The sequence below is a fragment of the Micrasema longulum genome, unplaced genomic scaffold (assembly GCF_059751315.1).
Source record: "Micrasema longulum isolate JH-2025_06_02 unplaced genomic scaffold, ASM5975131v1 h1tg000949l, whole genome shotgun sequence".
Taxonomy (NCBI): Eukaryota; Metazoa; Arthropoda; class Insecta; order Trichoptera; family Brachycentridae; genus Micrasema; species Micrasema longulum.
In genome coordinates this window covers 99,449-120,840 of record NW_028278140.1, presented here as the reverse complement: position 1 = coordinate 120,840, position 21,392 = coordinate 99,449, and the positions used below count along the sequence as shown (strand labels likewise).

General features: G+C 33.4%; 1 protein-coding gene across 1 annotated transcript; it reads left to right on the top strand.

Annotated features, from left to right (window-relative positions):
* The first annotated feature begins 642 nt into the window (after positions 1 to 642).
* On the top strand, positions 643 to 21,175 carry IFT46 (intraflagellar transport 46). The gene is made up of 8 exons (XM_088232113.1): positions 643 to 796; positions 5,441 to 5,655; positions 8,337 to 8,466; positions 11,616 to 11,775; positions 12,885 to 13,051; positions 14,022 to 14,125; positions 17,486 to 17,598; positions 20,837 to 21,175. Exons 1-8 carry the CDS (start codon positions 766 to 768, stop codon positions 21,105 to 21,107), a joined length of 1,191 nt encoding a protein of 396 aa, XP_088088239.1. The 5' UTR covers positions 643 to 765; the 3' UTR covers positions 21,108 to 21,175.
* The last annotated feature ends 217 nt before the right edge of the window (positions 21,176 to 21,392 follow it).

Genomic DNA, 21,392 nt, shown 5'->3' with positions numbered 1-21,392 from the left:
TTGTACTTAAAGATTGAAATTAATTAATAAATAGTTTTGATATTTGGTAAGCTTTTGATTTTAAGTTTCTTTTCCTTTACAAAGACAAAGATTTATTTATTTATTGACGTCCAAAGAGTTTTTACATATACGGATATATATATTATAACCATAAACAATTTACAAATATCAAAATATAATTTAAAATAGTAAAAAAATACAAAAAAACAAATGAAAATACCAGACTCGCAATGTATTGTCTTGGTATGGAAGTGTTTTGAGTTTGTCCATATTTCTTGTAGCAGATATTCGTTGACTAACTTAATCAATAAACAATTATCAATTTTGTAAAAAAACTTTGAAATATAAGTGGATTTGTATTTTATTTTCATTATAAAGTATTATCTACAGCTAAAACTTGATGAAAAAATCTCGAAATTGCAAAAAATTTACTTGGCCAGTTTTCCGTGTATGCTCATGGTACATTGACACATACATATTTCCTCATTTTTAATGCCCAAATTTAGACCATTTTTTATCATACATTTTTTACAGTACCTACTCACTTGCCCATACATAATATTGTTTTTGTAAAAATTGACATTCGTTAGCCTTATATATTGATTTTTAAACTATGTAACCATGACGACCGCGCATCAAAACAATAACATGAATATTTTTCGTTTTGAAACGTGACTCTTACTGTCTGATGCGTGTTGTTTTTTGGCATTATATAATGCGTTAATATTTAATCAGTTCGTTCGGTTATATTGTTGTCATTATTGTATGGTCTTTTCATTGGATTCTATTGAAATAAGTAAGCGATTTTTTATTAATATGTCATAAATAACATGCATACATAGAATTAAGAATACTCCAGAAACCGCATATGCACATCAAACAAAAGGCAACTCAACTACTCATAACTGAGTAGGTTTACGTGTTGACCCTTTAGTTTCTTTGTAGACGTCGCTCAGTACGCAACTCCTGATTTAAACTCAACTATGCCGTGTTGTGTCCTTTTAAAGTGTAGAAATACTGCTGAAACTAACTAACTAACTAACCATCACGCCATTTCCCCAGAGGGGTAGGCAGAGAGGATAGAACGCCACACCACTCTGTCCTGGCACACTTCCTTTGCTTCCTTCACATTCATACATCTTCTCATGCACGCACGTCGATTATTCCGACTTTTCACATGACCACTTTCAAGAATTTGTTGTACTTGATCATGCCATGTCTTTCTCGGCCTTCCTCGACTTCTACAACCAGACACATTCGCATCATAAATCTTTTTAGCCGTTCTTTCATCATTCATTCGCTCCACATGACCGAACCATTGCAAAAGACCTTTCTTAATTTTGTCGATAATGCTTAACTCAGCCTTGCATTCTGCTCTAATTTCGACATTAGGGCACCTATCATATATTGTTTTTCCGCACATTCGCCTGAGGGATCGCATTTCAACAGCATTCAGTCTACTTTCGTCCCTTTTCTTCCAACTCCATGCTTCGCTTCCATACATTAGGGTTGGTACCAGAACTCCATTATGAACTGCTAATTTAGCCTCTTGCGATAGACACTTATTTGCTACGACAGACTTTAAGGCACCATTAACTCTGTTACCGGCACTAACCCTCCTTTCAATATCCTTGTCCATATTTCCATCTCTAGTAAACATACTACCCAGATATACAAATTCTTCGACCTGTTTCAAACTATCTCCATTTACTACAATCTTACATTCAGTCATAGTTACATTTCTTTCAAAGACCATGACGTTCGACTTTTGCACATTCATTAGCAAATCACTCTCCTTGCACACTTCGTAAACCTTTGTAACCAAGGATTGCAGTTCCTCTTCGCTGTCAGCTAGGAGGACTGCGTCATCGGCGTACAGAAGGCAACTGACAGTAAGATTACTCATTTTCGCTCCCACATCCATACTTTTCAATTCTCTCATACATTTATCCATGTATATGTTGAATAACCACGGTGACATTACACATCCCTGTTTGACTCCTTTAGGGATGTCAAACCAGGAAGTTAATGACCCATTTACCCTTACACACGCTACACTATCTTTGTACAAGGAAGCAATAGCGCGGACAAGGTTGTCACTCACTCCATACTCCGATAGAACCATCCATAATTTTTTCCTATCAACTCGATCAAATGCTTTTTGCAAATCAACAAAAGCGCAAAAAAGCTTCTGGTTTTTCGCCAAAAACTTTTCTGTCATATTGCGTAATGCAAATATTTGATCCATACATCCTCTACCATTCATAAATCCACTCTGTACATCCCATACTTTCTCCTTGGTCACGTTTCTTACTCTTTCTATCAGTATTCTTCCATACATTTTGCCGACAGCGCTCAGAAGACTGATAGCTCTGTAATTCCCACACTCCACCTTAGAACCCTTTCCCTTGTATAACGGCATAACAACTGCCCTCCTCCAATCAGGTGGAGTCCTTTCCTCCTTGAGACACAAGTTAAAAAGTTTATGTAGCCATGTGAGAATTAATTTGCCACCCGACTTAATAAACTCTGCTGCAATACAGTCATACCCTTGCGCTTTACCATTCCGCATACATTTGACAACGCTGATAATTTCTTTCATACTAATCTGACTTACCTCATCATTTGCGTTCAGACACACCTCGGATAATGTCGATACATCGGCACCGCCCGAGTTACCAGTGTGCGATTCATAAACTTCCTCAAAGTATTCCTTCCATCTCTCTTTTATTCCACTCTCACTAGTCACCATTTTTCCATCCTTATCTTTAACAACTGTCATGCCTCCGCTTTCACTGCTACTCCTGGAGTTTTTCACAGTTTTCCAGAAAACTTTAATGTTTTCATGGAAATTGTGTGTCATTTTCATTCCTTCTTCATCCTTCAATTTTTTCTTCCGTTCACATACACCCTGCTTAACCTTTTTCTTACTTTCACCATACACGCGTACATACCAAATACTGCTAGGATCTTAAAAAAACAGGATGCAATCACTTTCATGTGTAATTGGGAAATGAATGTGTTTATAACAAATGCATTGCTTAAAAATTGAATTATTTTTTCATCTGTCAGATTGTCGAAGAAACAAAATGGAAATTTTGTTAGTGTTGCCAGGGTAGTAAATTTTTTTACCCTATTTTGCTCATCTAATGAAAGAAATAATGAAAATTGGATCTCGGATTAAACAACTCTGTTGTGGACATTTGACCGACATTATCTTCAAAACATGATATAAAAATATCCGTTTTATGTAAAATAAAATTAGTTTTTTATTTTAAGTTTTAAGTTTATAAATTCAATTACTCTTATTAAATGACCCTATGCTTATCTACTCTGTTGTGTCAATCAATATTTCCGCAGGCACAATAAAATTGTAGAGAAATTAACAGATTGCTTTTTTTTACCTTTTATTTCTGTTATAATTTTTTTCCCATCAAGCAACATTACGCTGCGACCTAAGCAGAGCATAGTGGGGGATTATTGGACACAGTCCGATGTATACAAATATGATTCTACGCTCCTTCTGGACTATTCTTAATTCTATGGGTCCAACACATAGTCCATAAAACAACAAGGCGGCCTCCGTGGTGTAGTGGTCAAGACGCTTGACTCACGCACGGAAGGTTCCGGGTTCGATTCCCGGTGAGAACACAAAACAAGTTAAAATGTGATTTTTCTCAAGCCTGGTTGTTCTGTAATGTAATTCACCACTGTAATTGGGCCTCCAGGCCTGTTGTGGTGCAAAAAAAAATAAGAAAAAAAAGTAAACAAAGACGAATAATTCTCTAATATACATTATGATACATGGTTTATCATGCCCTTGTACAGTCTTCTTTTTCTTATGCTGTATTGTATGCGGAGGAACCTATAATAATCATATTAAGCCTTTAAAAACCGTACAAAAACTAATTATTACAGGATGCTGAACTTTTGCCATTGCCAGCAATGTCTTAAATATGTTGTATTTAATGTACAATACAAAATTTAAAAATATAGATTACACAAAGATCACTCTGTCAGATTTAAAATTTACCCTAAAAATGTATTATGTAACTTAGTAGACATTATAATAATAAATATGTACATCTCCCCTCCCCTCCTTATCCTCTCTTCAAGCATTTTTGTCCTTATCCCGCCCAATTTACAGTAACTTAATGTTCTTAAAATAAATATTTAAAAAATCTTTGATTATTGAGTACATGAAAATAACATTTTTACATGTATAAATTGTATGTATTTATTTGATATGTAATATATTTTCTTTACTAACTTTGTATACTATGTGGAAATCTGTTATTAGTTCTGAGTTTATACACTATATCTGTTTGTTTACTAAAAATATGTATGTAGAACTGTTGATTTCCTAAATAAAATAAAATAAATAATAAAAATAGTTAAATTTATTTTTGTTAATCTAGCCTCGCACAAAGACACGCATGTTTCATAGCTCCAAACTGTTCAATGCATTTCATAAGGATACAATGATAGAAATTGATTATTTGAATTAGTTTCGGTTTAAATTTTTGTTGAAATCATGGATAAAAAAGGCAGATTTAAATAGCTTTTTTCGCAATAAATAGCATTTACTTTTATTGCAATTTTCTCGTTTTTATTGAGAAAAAATATTGTGTCCTAACATTGGCACTAATTTTTTTTTTTTTATACCTATCATATTCTTCATTGAATATTATTGAAATTTAAAATAAAATGTAAACTCACACACAGGCCGTGGCTCTATGGGATTTTTTTGTGTTTGTGGAACAGTGAATCTTATATTTGTAACTAATGTATACCTATAATTGGCAAACGGTGATTTTATTTACAGGTAAGCTATAAAAAAATATCATTTATTGGTACCTACATAGTAGGAACATAATATAATACAAGTGATATATACTATAAATTGATATTTTTTTCTGTGGTTTTGTGTTATACAGCAATTCTCATCTATAAAATCAACTCAAACGACGTAACTTCGTGATATATTACTACTAGTATTTGTCCCTGCGAAAAAAAAAGACAACTTTGCGTTTGAAATAGGACCAAAACCCTAGACGGGCGTTTTTGACTCCATGGCTACTCTCAGTTAAAAATCCTGATAAAAAGAATCAAGTGGAGATAATTTCGCCTCGTTGTGTAGTGTTTGGCGCTTTCGCCTACCATACTCAGGTTCTTAGTTAAATTCCTGTTAGGGTGGAATAAAGAGATAATTAGTCACTGCAATATTTCGTTGTTACTGGACTGGCAACTAGAGCGCAATATTGATCGCCTTGCCTTCCATTTGGCAAAAATGGCTTAACGCTTCAATCGGAGTACCGTATGCACCATTACATGCAGAAAGGGAAACAATGATGCATCATCATATTCCGATTTTATTCTGCGATTCCGGGATTATTAGTTGATGCTATTGTTTTTGTACAATTTTATTATATTTTTTAAGCCATGTACGATGAGACGATAGATATTCTGAATGCTTCTGAGGTAAAAAGTCCGAGTAATTCGGACCAGGAAGGAAGTGAGGTACTGGAGAAGATGCCGCCAAAGAAAAGACCTCTCGCCAAACATGAAAGAACCATGGACATGTACGATTTGAGTGATTCTGATTCTCCGGAACCAGAAAGATTTATAAATGATCTCCCATCGCAACGAAAAAAGGTAAAAAATACTTATTTAGTCAATCAGACTCGTGCAAAGACACTCATTTTCCATATCTCCAAAACTGTTCAATGTATCGCATAAAGGAAATATGATAAAAACACTAACATATAATACATAAACTTACCATTGTAGTAGTGCCTTCTTACACACTTACATCAACAAACTCATATTTCCTTCATGATCATCAGTCATCAGATAAGGATACCGCATAGGAAAACTATATCAACTTTTAGATAAGGATGTCAATCTAGACCCATACCTACCTCCATATAGTATCTCACTGTCCTCAGCCAGATCAGTGTTGTGAGTAAGGGCCCTTTTGTCCCAGTAGGTTACCCAACCTCACCCGAGTTGCTAACGACAATAACTCCGCTAAAGTATTGAATTAGTTTTTTTAAGAATTATTAAGGATCCATAGACTCCCCCGCTCAGCAAAGATTTAAATAATTATTCTTCAATGAATAGCAAATACTACTTATTATTGTCTCATTTAATTGAAAAAACACGTTTTCCTTAATTGATCACTTACTTTTTATATATATCGTATTTTTCTAGAAGCCTTTATTAAAATTTTAAATCGAATTTACACTCACACACAGGGCATGCCTTTATATATTCAAATGCTTTGACTTCCATATTCCCTTCTTAAATATGTTTCCCCTTTTTGTCGCAACAAATTTGGATCTAAGTAGCTCCCTAAGGAGGAAATTCAGCATGTCTACAAACATTTGGACATACTCAAAACATCTTTTTTTTATTATCCGTTTTACGAAACGTAATGTTTTATGCTATTTTTTTATTTAATTACATATATGAATATGAGCCTAAGGAGTATTTACGAAAATAATATTTAGTGCGGTCATATTTTTTTTTAATTAATAAAAAAACATGCAGTTATGCCAATAAAATAAAAGGTCAAACTCAACGTTTCAACTCAAACATAAATGTTTTTTTGTTTGTGGTTTATTATTTTATTTTTAGTTTTTATTTATAATTTTGTTTTTTTAATACTTAATTTTTCAATTTTATATCATTATAAATTCATATTATTTAATATATTATACAGCTTTCAACGATGTTTTTTTGTATTTTGTGAAGCTGCCATGAATATTTCCTTTCAATTTTACATATCAAATTGTTTTACCTTCGAAGCACTTATTTGTATGTTGTATTTTTTGTATCACCGGAAAATTGCATATTCCATCAGGAATGTTCAAACATGGGCAGAATGGTGAATGTTAGATACACAATGTGTAAAGTGATCACTAAAACCAACCTATGACAAATTGACAGTTCACAAGCTTTGTAAATGCCTAGACATACACTCCTTCTGAAAAACACTATGTATTTAATTTTTTTAATTATTCATATAACAAATATAAGTATACAATATTACTACTTAATACAATTTTTATATGAATGAAATACATATATTAACGTTAACGTTTCCCATCTTACGTATAAGAAAAAAAGAATTCTTGTGTACATAAAATGGGGAGTGGCGTCTTACAATAGTTTGTATTTTATTTTTAATTATTAATATTTTAAGGATAACATATAAATTACAAAAAAAATAATTATAAAGGTGTTTTTAATCAGTGCTAAACAAAAAAGAATTATAAATGTAACTTTTCACTTTTTTCTTAAATATATTGGATTCCTGACTGCACTTTTTATTTTCTTTGTTCATTACATTAAAAAAATATATTCCTCTGTAAGTATAATAATGTTGTGCTGTAGTTGTTTTTAATCTCTGCTGTTATATATTTTAACCTTGAAAACTCCCTAGATGGTAGAATTCAGCCTCGTCTTTGAACATTAGGACATCGTAAATCAAAATAATATTATATTATAAATTTGTATTTATTTATTTTGTTGAAAAAAATATGAAAAAAAAATCTGTGCCGAGATACTTCAAAATTTACTTTCTTTTATTTATTTGTTTATTTGTTTAAATTTAATGTTGTGCACACAGTGCTATGTTAATATAAATCTAGACAATATTACGAACAAAAAATAAACCTAACACAGCACCAATTACGTACACAACACAATATATGAAACAACTATCTAACAGTACAACAAGATATAAGAAGAATTTGTGCTTTATGTGAATTTACTAGTGATTGTGTTTTTATTGTTGTGAGTATGAAATGTAGTGCGTGGAGTGAGGTGTATGGAGTGATGTGTATAAGATGTATAAGATGTTTATGTAGTGTGTATTCTGGTAGTACCTAGTTTAGTATTAATTGTTTCTGTTTATTTTCAAAGAGGCTAAATGATACTAATATTACAGTAACTTTAAACTTTGAAGTAGGGCACTCATAAGCAAATTCCCCTATGTGCTCCAATAATAACATTAGTAATACTAAAAATTAAAATCTATAAGACTCGGCTTCCGTTTGTAGCAGAGAGCTGAGTCGTTAAAGATGTCTAAATCGTACATCTTCTCAATTTTAGAAAAGTTACTAACTGCTCTTCCAAAGAGCGAATTTTGAGCTGCTCTGGTGTTGCATTTGTTGTAGCTCAGTAATACAGTATGTCGAGTGCGACGAATAGGAGTATTAAAGTTTATTTCCGACAGCAAATCGGCACAATCAATCCGATTATTTAGCAAATTATAATAAATTATAAATAAATATTTTAAATTAATATGCAGTTTTTTTATTTCGTTTTAGAGTCCAGATAAACCGCAAAACATTACTCGGATGACAGAAAAGCGTCCACAGCTTTCCCAACAAGTTTCCCGCGAAAGACCTGAAATGACAAAACAAAACAGTAAAATTAGCGACTCTTCCGATAACTCAGGTAATAATCTTAAATATGACGCCTCTTAAAATGTTGAAATAATTAAAGGCGCAACTATATAAAAGTGTTATGTGACATAAACAAAGATTAGAAATATCTAGGACTAATGTTTTGAAAACCATATCGAATAAAAGAGACTTTCAACTAAAAAAAATCTATATTAGTTAAGAATACGGAATAAATCGATGACTCAGTTCCATAAAAGGAGTCCTAAAAACATGTTTGTTATACGATTCATTGTATTAAAAAAACATATTTTTTCAATTCTACAAAAGTGTAACTCTTAAAAACGATTGATTTTCTTATGAGAGACAAATGTTTTTAAATGGAAATATGTAAATAAACTTTATAATCTCTCAGCTCCATAACTAATTAAAACGTTGTAATAATTTGTATAAAACCTTTAATCCTACAACTAGTAACTATTATATACATATTTTACATAAATATATTTATATATACTACACTTAAAGTGACGTAAATAATTATTTGTTACAAATCAATTTAGGTCTGTCAAAACTTATGTCAGCCATTACTCAAAACAAGCTATTTCTAGTTATCTCTGTATGGAACTGAGCCATCGAAATATTTTTTTAAATACTCATATGCTAAACAATTGACATAATTTACTACAGAAATAAAAGACTACTGATACTCTAATCCATAAATTTGGAAAAACCAGTGACCGGTTTCATCGTTTTCGTGACATCTTCGAGACTGTTGTCTTTATTATAAAATTCAATATATTTATACAAAACTCTGAGGATGGAGAATGCAAAATGAGGTGAAAGTAATTTTAATTGAGGTATTTTTGAGTGAAGGACCTTTTATTTAAGTGTTTCAAGGTAACAGATGAATTAATGAGTTTATTTGTATATATATGTTGTTCAACATATACATCGATAACTGTATGAAAGAACTGAAAGATTTAAGAAGGGGAGCAAAAATGAGTGGTATAACTGTTAACTGTCTTTTGTATGCGGATGATGCCGTGCTTCTTGCTAGCAGCAAAGAAGACCTGCAATTCTTGGTAACAAAAGTCTACGATGTATGCAAGAAAATCGATTTGCTTATGAATGTTGATAAATCGAAAGTGATGGCTTTTGAAACGGATGAAAATACAATTAAATGTGAGATCAGTGTGAACGGAGATATTCTGAATCAGGTAGAAGAATTTGTGTACCTGGGAAGTATGTTTACTAGGGATGGAAAAACCGAGAAAGATATTGAAAGGAGGGTGAGTGCCGGGAACAGGGTGAACGGTGCACTGAAATCTACTTTAGCAAACAAATGTGTATTGCAGCAAGCTAAACAAGCAGTTCACAACGGAGTTCTAGTGCCAACTCTAATTTATAGGAGCGAATTACGGAATTGGAAAAATGATGATAAAAGTAGGTTGAGAGCTGTCGAAATGCGATCCCTCGGGTGAATGTGTGGTAAAACGATGTATGATAGGTGCACAAATATCAAGATCCGTGAAGTGTGTAAGGCTAAGACATGCATTATCGACAGAATCAAGAAAGGGGTGCTGCGTTGGTTTGGACAGCGAAAGAACGGCTAAAAGGATCTACAATGCGAATGTTGATGGATGCAAAAAATGAGGAAGACCGAGAAAGACATGGCTTGATCAAGTCCATCAAATACTTGAAGATGGACATGTCAAAAGTAGGAATAATCAGCGTGCGTGCATGAGAAGATGTATGAATGTAGAGGAAGCGAGGTCTGTGTGCCAAGATAGAGAGATATAGCGTTCTATCCTTTCTGCCTACCCCTACGGGGAAACGGCGTGATGGTTTGTTTGTTTGTTTGCTTGTGTGTTTGTATACGAGTACATATACAATAATCTCAAAGAGTGTCGTATTTTACTAGTTTTTTTTTAATGAAAATAATCGGGATTTAATTTTTTAAATGTCATGGTATTTTTTAAGACGAATTTGAATACATGTTTCATGACACATCGGCGTTGACTGAAAGGATGAAAAAAGGCTAATAAACTTAGTTAAAAAATACACGATTATAAGACAACGTGTTAATGAGTTTTTTTGGCTCTCCTGGAAATTCTGCTTTTTTGACTTGTAACTCTATTTTATCGATATGCTGTGTTTTAATATGTAACTAAATTTAATGTTATATAACTATAGGCAGAAATCCTCACGGATTTAACAAATATTTAAAATAGACATCTTATTAATAAAGATTGGTACTAGACTAATAACATTTTAAATTAGAAAAATACAAAATAGATTGACGAAAGGCACCATTTTTGAGAGCGCCCATCAAAGTTTATTTTTTAACATAGAAGTTGTTCCGATTGTCTAACTACTTGCGCCTATTTGTCTCCAACTACATGATATAAAATAAATAAATGAAATAATAATCTCATACATTTTATGTCACTTCTTACACTGTATACAATTCATGCAGGCAGCCTCCGTGGTATGGTGTTGAAGACGCTTGACTTACGCACAGAAAGTTCCAGGTTCGATTCTCGAACACTTAAATTAAATGCGAATTTTCTTAGCTTGGGTGTTCTGTTTTGTTCTGTATTCACCACTGCAATCAGAAAGTTCAGTGTTTTTTTTTTTTTTTTTAATATACTATCAAACTTAACCTATTTTTTTAAAGCGTAGGCGTGGTATTATCAGCTCAATAATTTTGAAATTACTCCGCCTTTTAATTTTGAAAGTTTTAATCGTTGAATTCTGCTGATTGGTGAGTTGGCTTCCCACAAACTGAAACTCTCGCAAAACTTTTATTGGTTGATTTGTTAGAACCTGTGACATAGTTCAAAGTAGTTGGTTTTCATTAAATCCTTTTTTTTATACCTACGCTTTCGAGAAACTTTTCCATTCAATAATCGGTCTAATTTATATCAAGCGTAAGAAAACATTTTTTGTATCCAATTTCCGCGTAAATAGCGTGTAATAGCGTGTAAAGTGGCCACTCCCATCGTCGTAGAAGGCCATAATGACGATCTTTCGGCTTTATTCGGTAAAGCCATAAGACGTGGGAGTAGGTGAGAGTGCTGGCTGCTGAGTAGGTCGCCTGGAGGCGTCCGGTGCTGTTCACGTGCTCCATTTAGGAGCGAATCTGAAAAGAAGATATTAAGCTTACGAAAACATCAAATTTTCATGTCTTTCGTCTTTCAGATACCGACAGCAATGATTTAGAAGACCTCGGAGTGGGGAGTAACAGGGTAAGGGGAAGGACGAGTATGGTCATCCCGGCCGAGGGGGCGTATGACCCCCAACAATATGCAGATTTGGACGTCAGCCCAGACATAGCGGAGATCTTCCAGCACATTCTGAGGTAGTCAAACAATACATTGAGTAGAACCTATTCTTAGACAGTAACTACCAGTTAGTAAATATTTGTATATATATCCAGTTACTGCTTTTCCATGTCTACCAGTTTCGAGACGTACCTATCTCTATGTCAGGATACTAATTACACAAACATTCAGATCCCACTATACACCTGCACAATAGTAGTAACACACAAATATATAACCAAATTGTTAATAGGACACCTACTATTAGAACATTCAAAATATGATGTATAGATACGTATAGATCGTGCCTAAAAGTGGAATTTTTTTTTATTTTTATTTGAATGAAAAAAAAGTAAAATGAACGAAAATAAAGTATTTTTTATTGTTTTTTTTTGTATCACAACAAATCAGGATTCTTAATAACAGTGGTGAATAATATAAAGAACACCCAGGCTTGAAAGATCACCCTTAAATTTTGGTGTTCTCACCAGGAATCGAACCCGGAACCTTCCGTGTGTGAGTCAAGCAACTTACACCACGGAGCCCGCCGAAAAGAAAACATTTTCATACAATTTTAAAAACTACCTAAATTCAGTGTGAAAAAGAAAATAACGTTTTTTTAAAATATAAATAGGTTATTTTTTCATTGTTTTTATATACCGTTTTCTAAAAAAGACTTATTTTTAAAAAAGTATCTAATATTACATATTTGTATTGCTTAAAGATTTAAAGAGAGAAATCCTTGCAAAAACTGCGTTTGCAGTTTAGCGGGAATTAAGTTTATGTTTATGAAATTGTGAATGTGAAAAAAAATTCAAAAAATTTTAGAAGAGGTTAACATCAACATGCCAATCAGTATGTATGCACACTGTATAGTGATATTTGCATGTTAGTATAATTAGTGTCCTGACGAAGACCTGGGTTCACCTCATCCCACTATACACATTTACTTTAGTAGTTGCCCAACATGGAGAAGTATTTTATTGATATTGGAAGCATTTTATTTGTAATATTTTTACCATACTAATCTTTATCTTAGAATTATTATAATATGGATAACTTATATATGGCGCTATATAAGTTATCCATAATTAATTGATTATGTTTTCGAATCCTGTTGTATTTAAAATAACGCCATTTTTTGCAGGTACGCACCACAAAAAATAGATATAGATTTCAAGCTGAAGCCATTTCTTCCGGACTATATTCCTGCTGTCGGTGATATAGACGCCTTCATCAAAGTGGTTACTCCACAATGCGATCTCGCAGGGAAAACCTTACCTCAAAAGACGTTGGATAAAATCGGAGAATTGGGTAAATATAAATTACCCATTAGTTTAATATTGTTTTTAATTAATTCTTTATTATTTAAATAAATTGGTTAATTCAACAAAAATAATATATAATCTTAAAAACATACGATTTCGTCGCTTTAGTTCGTTTTTTTCCAACAGACTATTTTTAACGTAGTGGAGTTAAGTGTGCAGGACTTCTGAAAAAGGCTTTATTTATAAAATTCAAATAAAAAAAATAAAAAAAAAAATTTAAATTTGAACGAATTTTGTCTAAAATTCTGGTCATTATATAAATTCGGCATAAGCCGATTTTGTAAAAAAAAATTACATCTCTATTTCTGCAGATTTGTGTTTTGGTCTGTTGGACGAAAACGAACTGAAGCGACGATTTGTAAATATTCGTCCATACAATTCCACATGGATATATCGTTTATTACAGAATTACATAGAATAAACATTTTCAATGCTTATGACCCTGCTGGTTTCATTCTGAATGTTCAAACATAGGCAGAATGGTAAATTTCACACGGTGCCTAGACTTCCATTTTCTCTTCCCTAAAATATTCTCCGTCTATGTTGTAATATCTTGATCGTAATAACCGCCTAGGGGGTTATATTCAGTCCTTGTCTTAAAAAATTTGGACAGACCAAAAATATTGTAAAACATTTGTTTTATATGTGCTTTTACACTAATATTTTACTATCCACGGAATGACACCTGAAGCATAAGGCTGATCACCTTACATTCGGGTATCAAATGATTGAGGTACGCAGCATTTTATTTACCAATGCGGTGCCCTATGCACTACTGTGTGCGAGTTAGAGCATGATGATGATATTCCAAAAAGTTCCGAAAATCTTGTGGAGACAATCATTATATTTTATTTAAAAAATGCCTGTAGTTGATTCTCCCGAGTTGTGTTATTTTTTTATTGATTTTATTTAACGCCTTTTTTAATTCTTAAAGGATACTTTGAATATTTTTATAGGCCTTATAGTCCTTGATGAGCCATCGCCCAACCAAAGTGATCCTGCGCTTCTCCATTTACAATTGAGGGCAGCTACCAAATCTAATTCTTCAAAACAGACTATGGTACAGAGTATTTTAATTAATGACTTATAATATTTATTACACTGGTCGATATAATTTTGTTTCAAGTGTACCAATATGTTCACTTAATGCAGTTTTTTTTGTGTTTTTAAAAATGTATTTGGAATTCATCCATCACCCACAAAATTTCGTCAAAGCCATGGACAATAAATAATAAAACCAATGTTTGATACCCCTGATCTACTGAAATTGATTTAATTCTATGTACCACCTAGGTTAAGCAGAACATCTTTTCTCGAACGGTAGCTCAATATAACTCACCTATTGTTAGATTTCAGAATACCGGGAATGAATATGCATCATATTTTGATATATTAAGTTTATCTCTACCTTACTTAAAAAATAAAGTGACTAACCTATTTTTATCAAAAAGAGCAAATCATCTTCAGGAGATTGGGTTGGAATAGTTATAATTTGATTGATTAATGGATTTTGTTATTGTATAATTTCTTTAAAATATATATGTATTTCAAGTAATGTGTAATGTGTACAGTACGAGTATATTAATATTATTTCATACTCGATTTTTTTATATTTTTATTTTTAAGCACTCTTTATACCACATAAATGTAAATGGCAGAAATGCCGTATATAAATAAATACTCCCGGTTTCATGTATTTTAAACAGAAGTTTCCTAAAATTAGTGATACAAAATCAAAGAGGGAATATTGTGGGTCCAAAAATATGATCACTAATGCATGATGAAAAGTTTAAGGAACTATAAAATCCATAAGAGAATGCAGTTTGGCAAGCATTCAAAAATTGTACTTAAATTTTTTAGGTGTGTCAGAATGTTCGAATATCGTGCAGTTTAGAATGAAGAAAGTATTAAAATGTTTATTAGGACTGTCTTGGCGTATGAATGTGAAGCACTGACACTGGCAGTAAAGTCCGCTGAGATTCTGGACATATTTGAAAGGAGAGATCTTCGCCGAACCTGTGGTCCAGTGAAAGTAGAAGAGTGGTGCATTAGGCAAAATGCATTATTTTACAGCATATATGAAGCCCCTAATACTCAACACACAAAACTACTCAGGTTGAGATAGGCTGGACACGTACAAAGAATGTTCGATGCGCGAGTAACTAAGAGAATCGCGACTGGACATCCTGGGGTAAAAGAAGGATTGGAAGACTCAGACTATGGTGGGAGGAAACGTGAAAAAAAATGCAGCTCAGCTTCTACAAAACAACGTTCAAAGCCCCCACCTACTTACCCGAATCTGTTTTAAATGTCTTGTGGCCTCTTTTCAGATTCGCACATTGCAAAAACAATTCTTTTTTTAGCTGTAATGAGCAGTATTTTTTTTTTTTCAAAAAAAATCTTTGTTTCAAAAGATTTGCGTACTTTTATTTTTTGAATTTACATTTACTGCTTTCAATGCCCCGATAGCCGTCAGAGCAACCTGTCAAGTATATACAGTCAATTTGTCTATCACCCTCAATCAAATTATCCCAATTCTGACGGCGATGGGGTATGTTAGTTCATTAGCTTGTTAGTAAACCAGAAGAAACAAGTCCGATCGGGAGAACCAGAACCGTTACCACCCCTCCATCAGCCAAATAAAACAAACCGATAATGACCAAAAAAACAATCATTGATCATTTATGTTCAGCTTCTACAAGTTGCAAATCGGAAAATGGCTGCTAAGGACAGGCGGAGTTGGATGCAAAAGTTGAAGGAGGGCAATGCTCAGTTTAAGTTGTAGCGCCATCGAAGGAGAATATGAAAATGTTTTAAACTATAAATGCCCGTATCATGGAAATCTTGTGTGATGGGGAAAACCCGATATCATGAGTTCAGGAAAAAGGGAACTCTCAGAATCACAGCAAGGTCTTATTGGTGGACGGTCATACAGTTTCTCATCATTATGAGACTAGAGCTGCGATAGCTATCTGATTTCTCGACAAATAGTCAAATCTTTGCACAGAGGCAATACTCTTACACGGGACAACAAATATAATATGATCTGATGCAAGAACTGTGGAATCGCTGTAAGAGCCTCAAGCTAAATAGTTACTGACTGTTTTCCTTCGTGAAATCGGTCGCAGAGAGTCTGAGAGGTTTTCGTGTCACTTCTTTTTTTCAATGCTCTGTGTATTAATTAATACATCAATGACTGTAATCAGGGTCGTCTTAGGCCATGCAGGAGCCCTTGGGCACACAGAGTTTGGGGCTTTTAGGAAGGGGCCCTTTTAGAATATCGATGCCCCCATCAGGCCGAGGGACCTGTGGCTCATACCCACTTGCACTCATTGAAAAAATGGCCCTGACTGTAACTATATAAAACAGATGAATAAATATCGAATTCATTCAATTTAGTCGGCCTCGTGGTGTGATGGTCAGCTCGTTTGCCTACCAAGCCAGAGGTCTCAGATTCAATTCCTGACATGGTTGATATAAAGTATTTATTCAAAAAAGTTTTTTCACACCAGAATAATGTCTTAGTCCCTGGACTGGTGTCTAAAGCGTGAGACTGGTCGTCTTATCTTAATGTAACAAAAAAATTATCAAGACACTCTACGATTGCTGTACCAATGCAGTGCCCTATGCACCATTAGGTGTGGAAAGGGAATTATATATGAAATTTAGTAATGGGGACTTGAACAAGTTCTTGCTGTTTTCTGACAGTTGGTCTTAGCCGTTCTACATCTGGCAATACTACAGTCAACTTCATCGTGAAGCTTTACCATTAAGCTTGAAATAACAATAGATAATTAATATTATGTTCATGTACATGTTTAACAATTTTAAACTACATAAACAATACAGCAGTAGTAGTAGCACAAAACTATGTGAATATATTTTTATATGTGTCCGGGCTTTTTGCAGGTAAAAATCCTGAAAAATTTAAATCGGGTGGAAAAAAAACCACCTCTAAGTGTGCTAAGTTTGTGTGTTCGCCTACGACACTTGAGGTACCGGGTTTGATTCCTGGGAAGGTCAACATAAAATATTTTTTTCTTAGGTCGTTTTACACTGTAATATTTGACTGTCCCTGGACTGGCACTCGCCTAACTTACCTGTAACAGATGATTGAGATACGCTGCATTTACAACGCAGTGCCGTATGCGCCGTCGAGTGCAAACAAGACTTTGATAATGAAATATGAATTTATCTTTCTCAGAAATGTTTGAATGTGCATCGTGAACTTTTTTTTTATTTTCACTGTTTTTTTATTGAAAAGGGCGATGAAATATTTGGCAAATCTGAGATGGAGCCAGTAGATGAGTAACGTGTCTAATATTTGACGTCAGTGTTTGATTTCATGTATTTAACAATGCAATTCATTTTAAGAAACTGTATTTGTAATAACTGTAATACTTATAAAAATACGTTTTAGGTTGTCAAGAAAATAGAGAATGCCGAAAAAAATGGAAAAGCCATAGAAAGATGGATCAAAGATGTCAGTGAATTGCACCAATCAAAGCCTCCACCAAATGTTCATTATACCAAGTAAGAATAAATATTTTTGGAATGCACACTATAAATAAAATTATACTTAGGAAATTAATTAGCTTATACAATCAGTATTGCGTTGTTTAACCCTGATAGAATAGGGAAATATAATTTGTTCAAGCATTTTTAAAGTAATAAAGGTCTACAATGAAATACTGTCCAGTAAAAAAAATTTTTTTTTGCTAATTATTAGTAGCATAAAAAATACTTTTAAATTTGTAATTTTTAATTCCCGCAAAAATAGTGATTCCGTTGACCACGCCTCTAATATGTCACGATTCATGTTTATTTGTTCCTGCCATTGAAATTTGTATTGAAAAATTTCACGAATCTTGATATCACAACAACCAAGGCCAAACACGTCGCGTTTTTCTACGAACGTATTTTTATTTAATTTCTTTTTTACATTTATGTATGAAAACACTTCTCCACAATACCCATATTGATTTCAAAAATACAATTGATAATTTTTAATCCATTTCATATATTTTTATCGGTATTCAAATTTTAATTATTTAATTATGTTATTTATAGCTTGAAAAGAATTGCGTATTTTTCTTGTTTTGTAAAAAAACTCTGTACATAATTTTTTTAAAATTTAAATATGAATTGTGAAGGAATTGCAAAACAAAAAGTTGTTATTTTTTTTCAATACGATTTATGTATTTAGTAAAAAAAAAATAACCCCGCATTAATAATAAAACCTTATAATACTTGCTATCATAATTATAATATTGAGCTTTGTAAAGGAGTAGTAATTTTACACAAGCAAACGACAGATTTATACAAAACTGATCCCTAGGAGTAATTTTTTGGAACTAATTACTAAAAAATGATAAAATACCTACTGACAGTGATAAGCCGATTAGTAACATCAAATGTATTCTCATATAAGAGATAAAATATGAGTTATTTTGTTCTTGATTAAACAGCTTTAAATAAATGAATTTTCCCAATCGTCAATCCCTAAAACTTTGATGGCAAATAATGATTGTCTCTTCAATCAAAGTCGTGGTCACGTTGATAGGAGGAAAGCACGTCGTTAGGAACGTTAGAATCCGCCTCTGTCCATTTCTGGAGGCTTCCTGAAGAGAGACGCCAGTTGCTTCTGTCACTTAATCTGTCCGTCTTGTAGGACTTCTTCCGCAAGATCGACATCCCTCTACGTCCTTATTTTGCCATGTTATCTCTTCGTTTTGTAACGTGGCCGAAGCACCTGAGAACACGAATTAATGAGTCAAATACTGTAAAATTAAAAATTTGGAAGATATCGTAAAAAATGAGAATAATTCTTGCAAATTGGACAGTATTGTATTTGATTAAAAATAATAGACATTTCTGATTTGAAGTATTTAAAAAATATTCTATGTAAATCCATTAAAACAATAATGCATTTGAAATAATTTAGAGGAGCAAATAGTTCGATGAATTTGGGTCCGGATTTACTTTTGTACAAATGTTCAGCTTTACCTAACTCTAAGACATAATGACAAAAGGAAAGCTTAGCGTTAGGTACCTCTCTCTCTCTCTCTCTCTCTCTCTTTCTCTTTCTCTCTCTTTGATGGCGCTACAGCCCATATCGAGCTTTGGCCTCCTGCAACTATCGCCTCCAACTCTGAATATCCTCAGCCGCCGTGTTCCAATTTGCCGCCTGGAGAAGCTGCGCTACATCCTTTCTCACTTCATCCTCCCATCTCAGCCTGGGTTTTCCCACTAATTTCCTTACACCCGGGTGTCCGCTCATTAATAGTTTCAGGGCGGGTGAATTGGGCATCCGCTGTACATGTCCGGCCCGTCTTAATCTAAACAACTTCATATGTGCCGAGATGCTTGGGGCTTAGTATATGCTGTACAGTTCATCGCTGCACCAAATGGCCGCTGATTAACCTCTCACTAGTCTGCAGATTCTTCGGAGTACTTTTCTTTCAAAAGCGTCCAGCATCTCAGCCATCTTCACTGTCGGTGTTAATGCCTTACACCTCACACCCACATACCAATACAATTTGTATAATTGTTATGTAAATAGTAATTTTAGTTGTTCTGTGTCTGTTTCAGCTTTAGGTACCCACCAACCCAAAATGAGTAATTTTTTAAATGTTTTCTCGAATACGATAACAATGTGAAATTCAAAGTTTTTCTTAGATGCATGAAAAAATATTTTGGCCAATCATACTTCGGAAAATAATATTAATTTTATAATGGACCAATCGTCACAAATGTGTATTGTTGTAATTTTTCCCAATCACACCTTTTGTTATTACGTAGATACCAAACACAGCGCGAATTTGAAAAAACCTATGCGTATTTTTTGTAGCGCTTTTTAAATAACACAAATCCTTTGATATAGCTGCAAATTGATTTTTCGATGTACTGTGTTATTTATTTAATTCCTAAATATTTTATAGTTGATTATGATGTTAAAACTTTTTCGTTACTGTTTGATCTAAATAGAATTCACGTTTTTTTTTGCACCACAGCAGACCAGGAGGCCTGTAGCTCAATCACAAATAACTATCGACGTGCTTAAAAACATGCTAAGCATTTGAGCGATCACAATGAACAATAATGAACATGCTTAAGTTATCGCAGTCATTATCACGTGTGTAATTTATAAGTCAACGCTCGTGTCGTAAATAAATACAGCATTGTTGAAAAATCGGCATTTACTATAGAAAATAATACAATATATTGCATTTGCAAAATAGTAAGGAGTATCCAATACAAGAAAGTGAAAATCAAATTTAAATCCTATGGCGACTGCTTTTCTTGACATTTGGCCTGCTAACCGCCGGCCAAATGCAATAAATAGCATGATAAATAATAAAAAAATAAACGAAAATAGCAGATTTGTAATATTTACACCGGTAAAATTTAAATATGTGATTGTGCAGCAGGATTATACGTCGCGAAACGTAAATATTTTGACATCTAATATTAGGTGTTCACGGATGTTCCATTGCGATCACGAATACGATAAACAACTATGGTGAAAAGTTGTTATCACGTCGATTGTTATTTGTGACTGGTACTGGTACGATTATGGGCATGATGATGATGAAATGCTATATTTGGTTATTCTACATACCAAAATAAGTATTGGATACGTACCCTGAAAAGTAGATTTACGAAACTAAAATAGATATTTCATGCGAATTATGTACTGTATGTAAATAGTGGAAACCATAAAAATCATAATTTGAATATTTTACTTTTATGCTTTTGATTTCATTCCTAGGCCCATGCCAGATATTGACACTCTGATGGAAGAATGGCCAGAGGCGATGGAGAACAAACTGAATGAAGTTGGTTTCCCTCCCGCTTCCCTGGACTGCCCACTAAGCCAATACGTGGACATCATCTGCAGCCTTTTCGACATACCAGTCCACCCAGAATTAGGTCTCAATGGGAAGGTTCAGGCGTTACACGTCTTGTTCACACTATATTCTGCTATCAAGAACTCGCAACTTTACAAAGACAGGCAAAAGACAGAGAGTGCTCTGAGTTAAAGTTAATTTTAAGCGGAATTAAATAAATTATTTTGCTTTTCTAGTGTAATAAATAAGTATAAACAAAATAATATTATTTTCACTGCGAAACCTGAGGCCCTAATTATACACACAGACATTGAATGTCTATGTGAACGGCTTTATTACGATCTTAATTTGTCGCAACATGGAGGGAAAACAATTTTGAGAAAGGAATTAGTGGCCACTTTGAAACAAGCCAATGACAGGTTATAAGCTCTGCAAATGCCTAGACTTCTATATTCCCTTATCAAAAATGTTTCCCTC

What these genes read in the sequence shown, in the direction of transcription:
- IFT46 (XM_088232113.1), top strand. Translation starts at nt 766, where the DNA reads ATGGTCTTTTCATTGGATTCTATTGAAATAA. An exon ending in ATTGGATTCTATTGAAATAA is followed by an intron (nt 797 to 5,440) that starts GTAAGCGATTTT and finishes ATATTTTTTAAG; the next exon opens with CCATGTACGATGAGACGATA. An exon ending in CGACTCTTCCGATAACTCAG is followed by an intron (nt 8,467 to 11,615) that starts GTAATAATCTTA and finishes TTCGTCTTTCAG; the next exon opens with ATACCGACAGCAATGATTTA.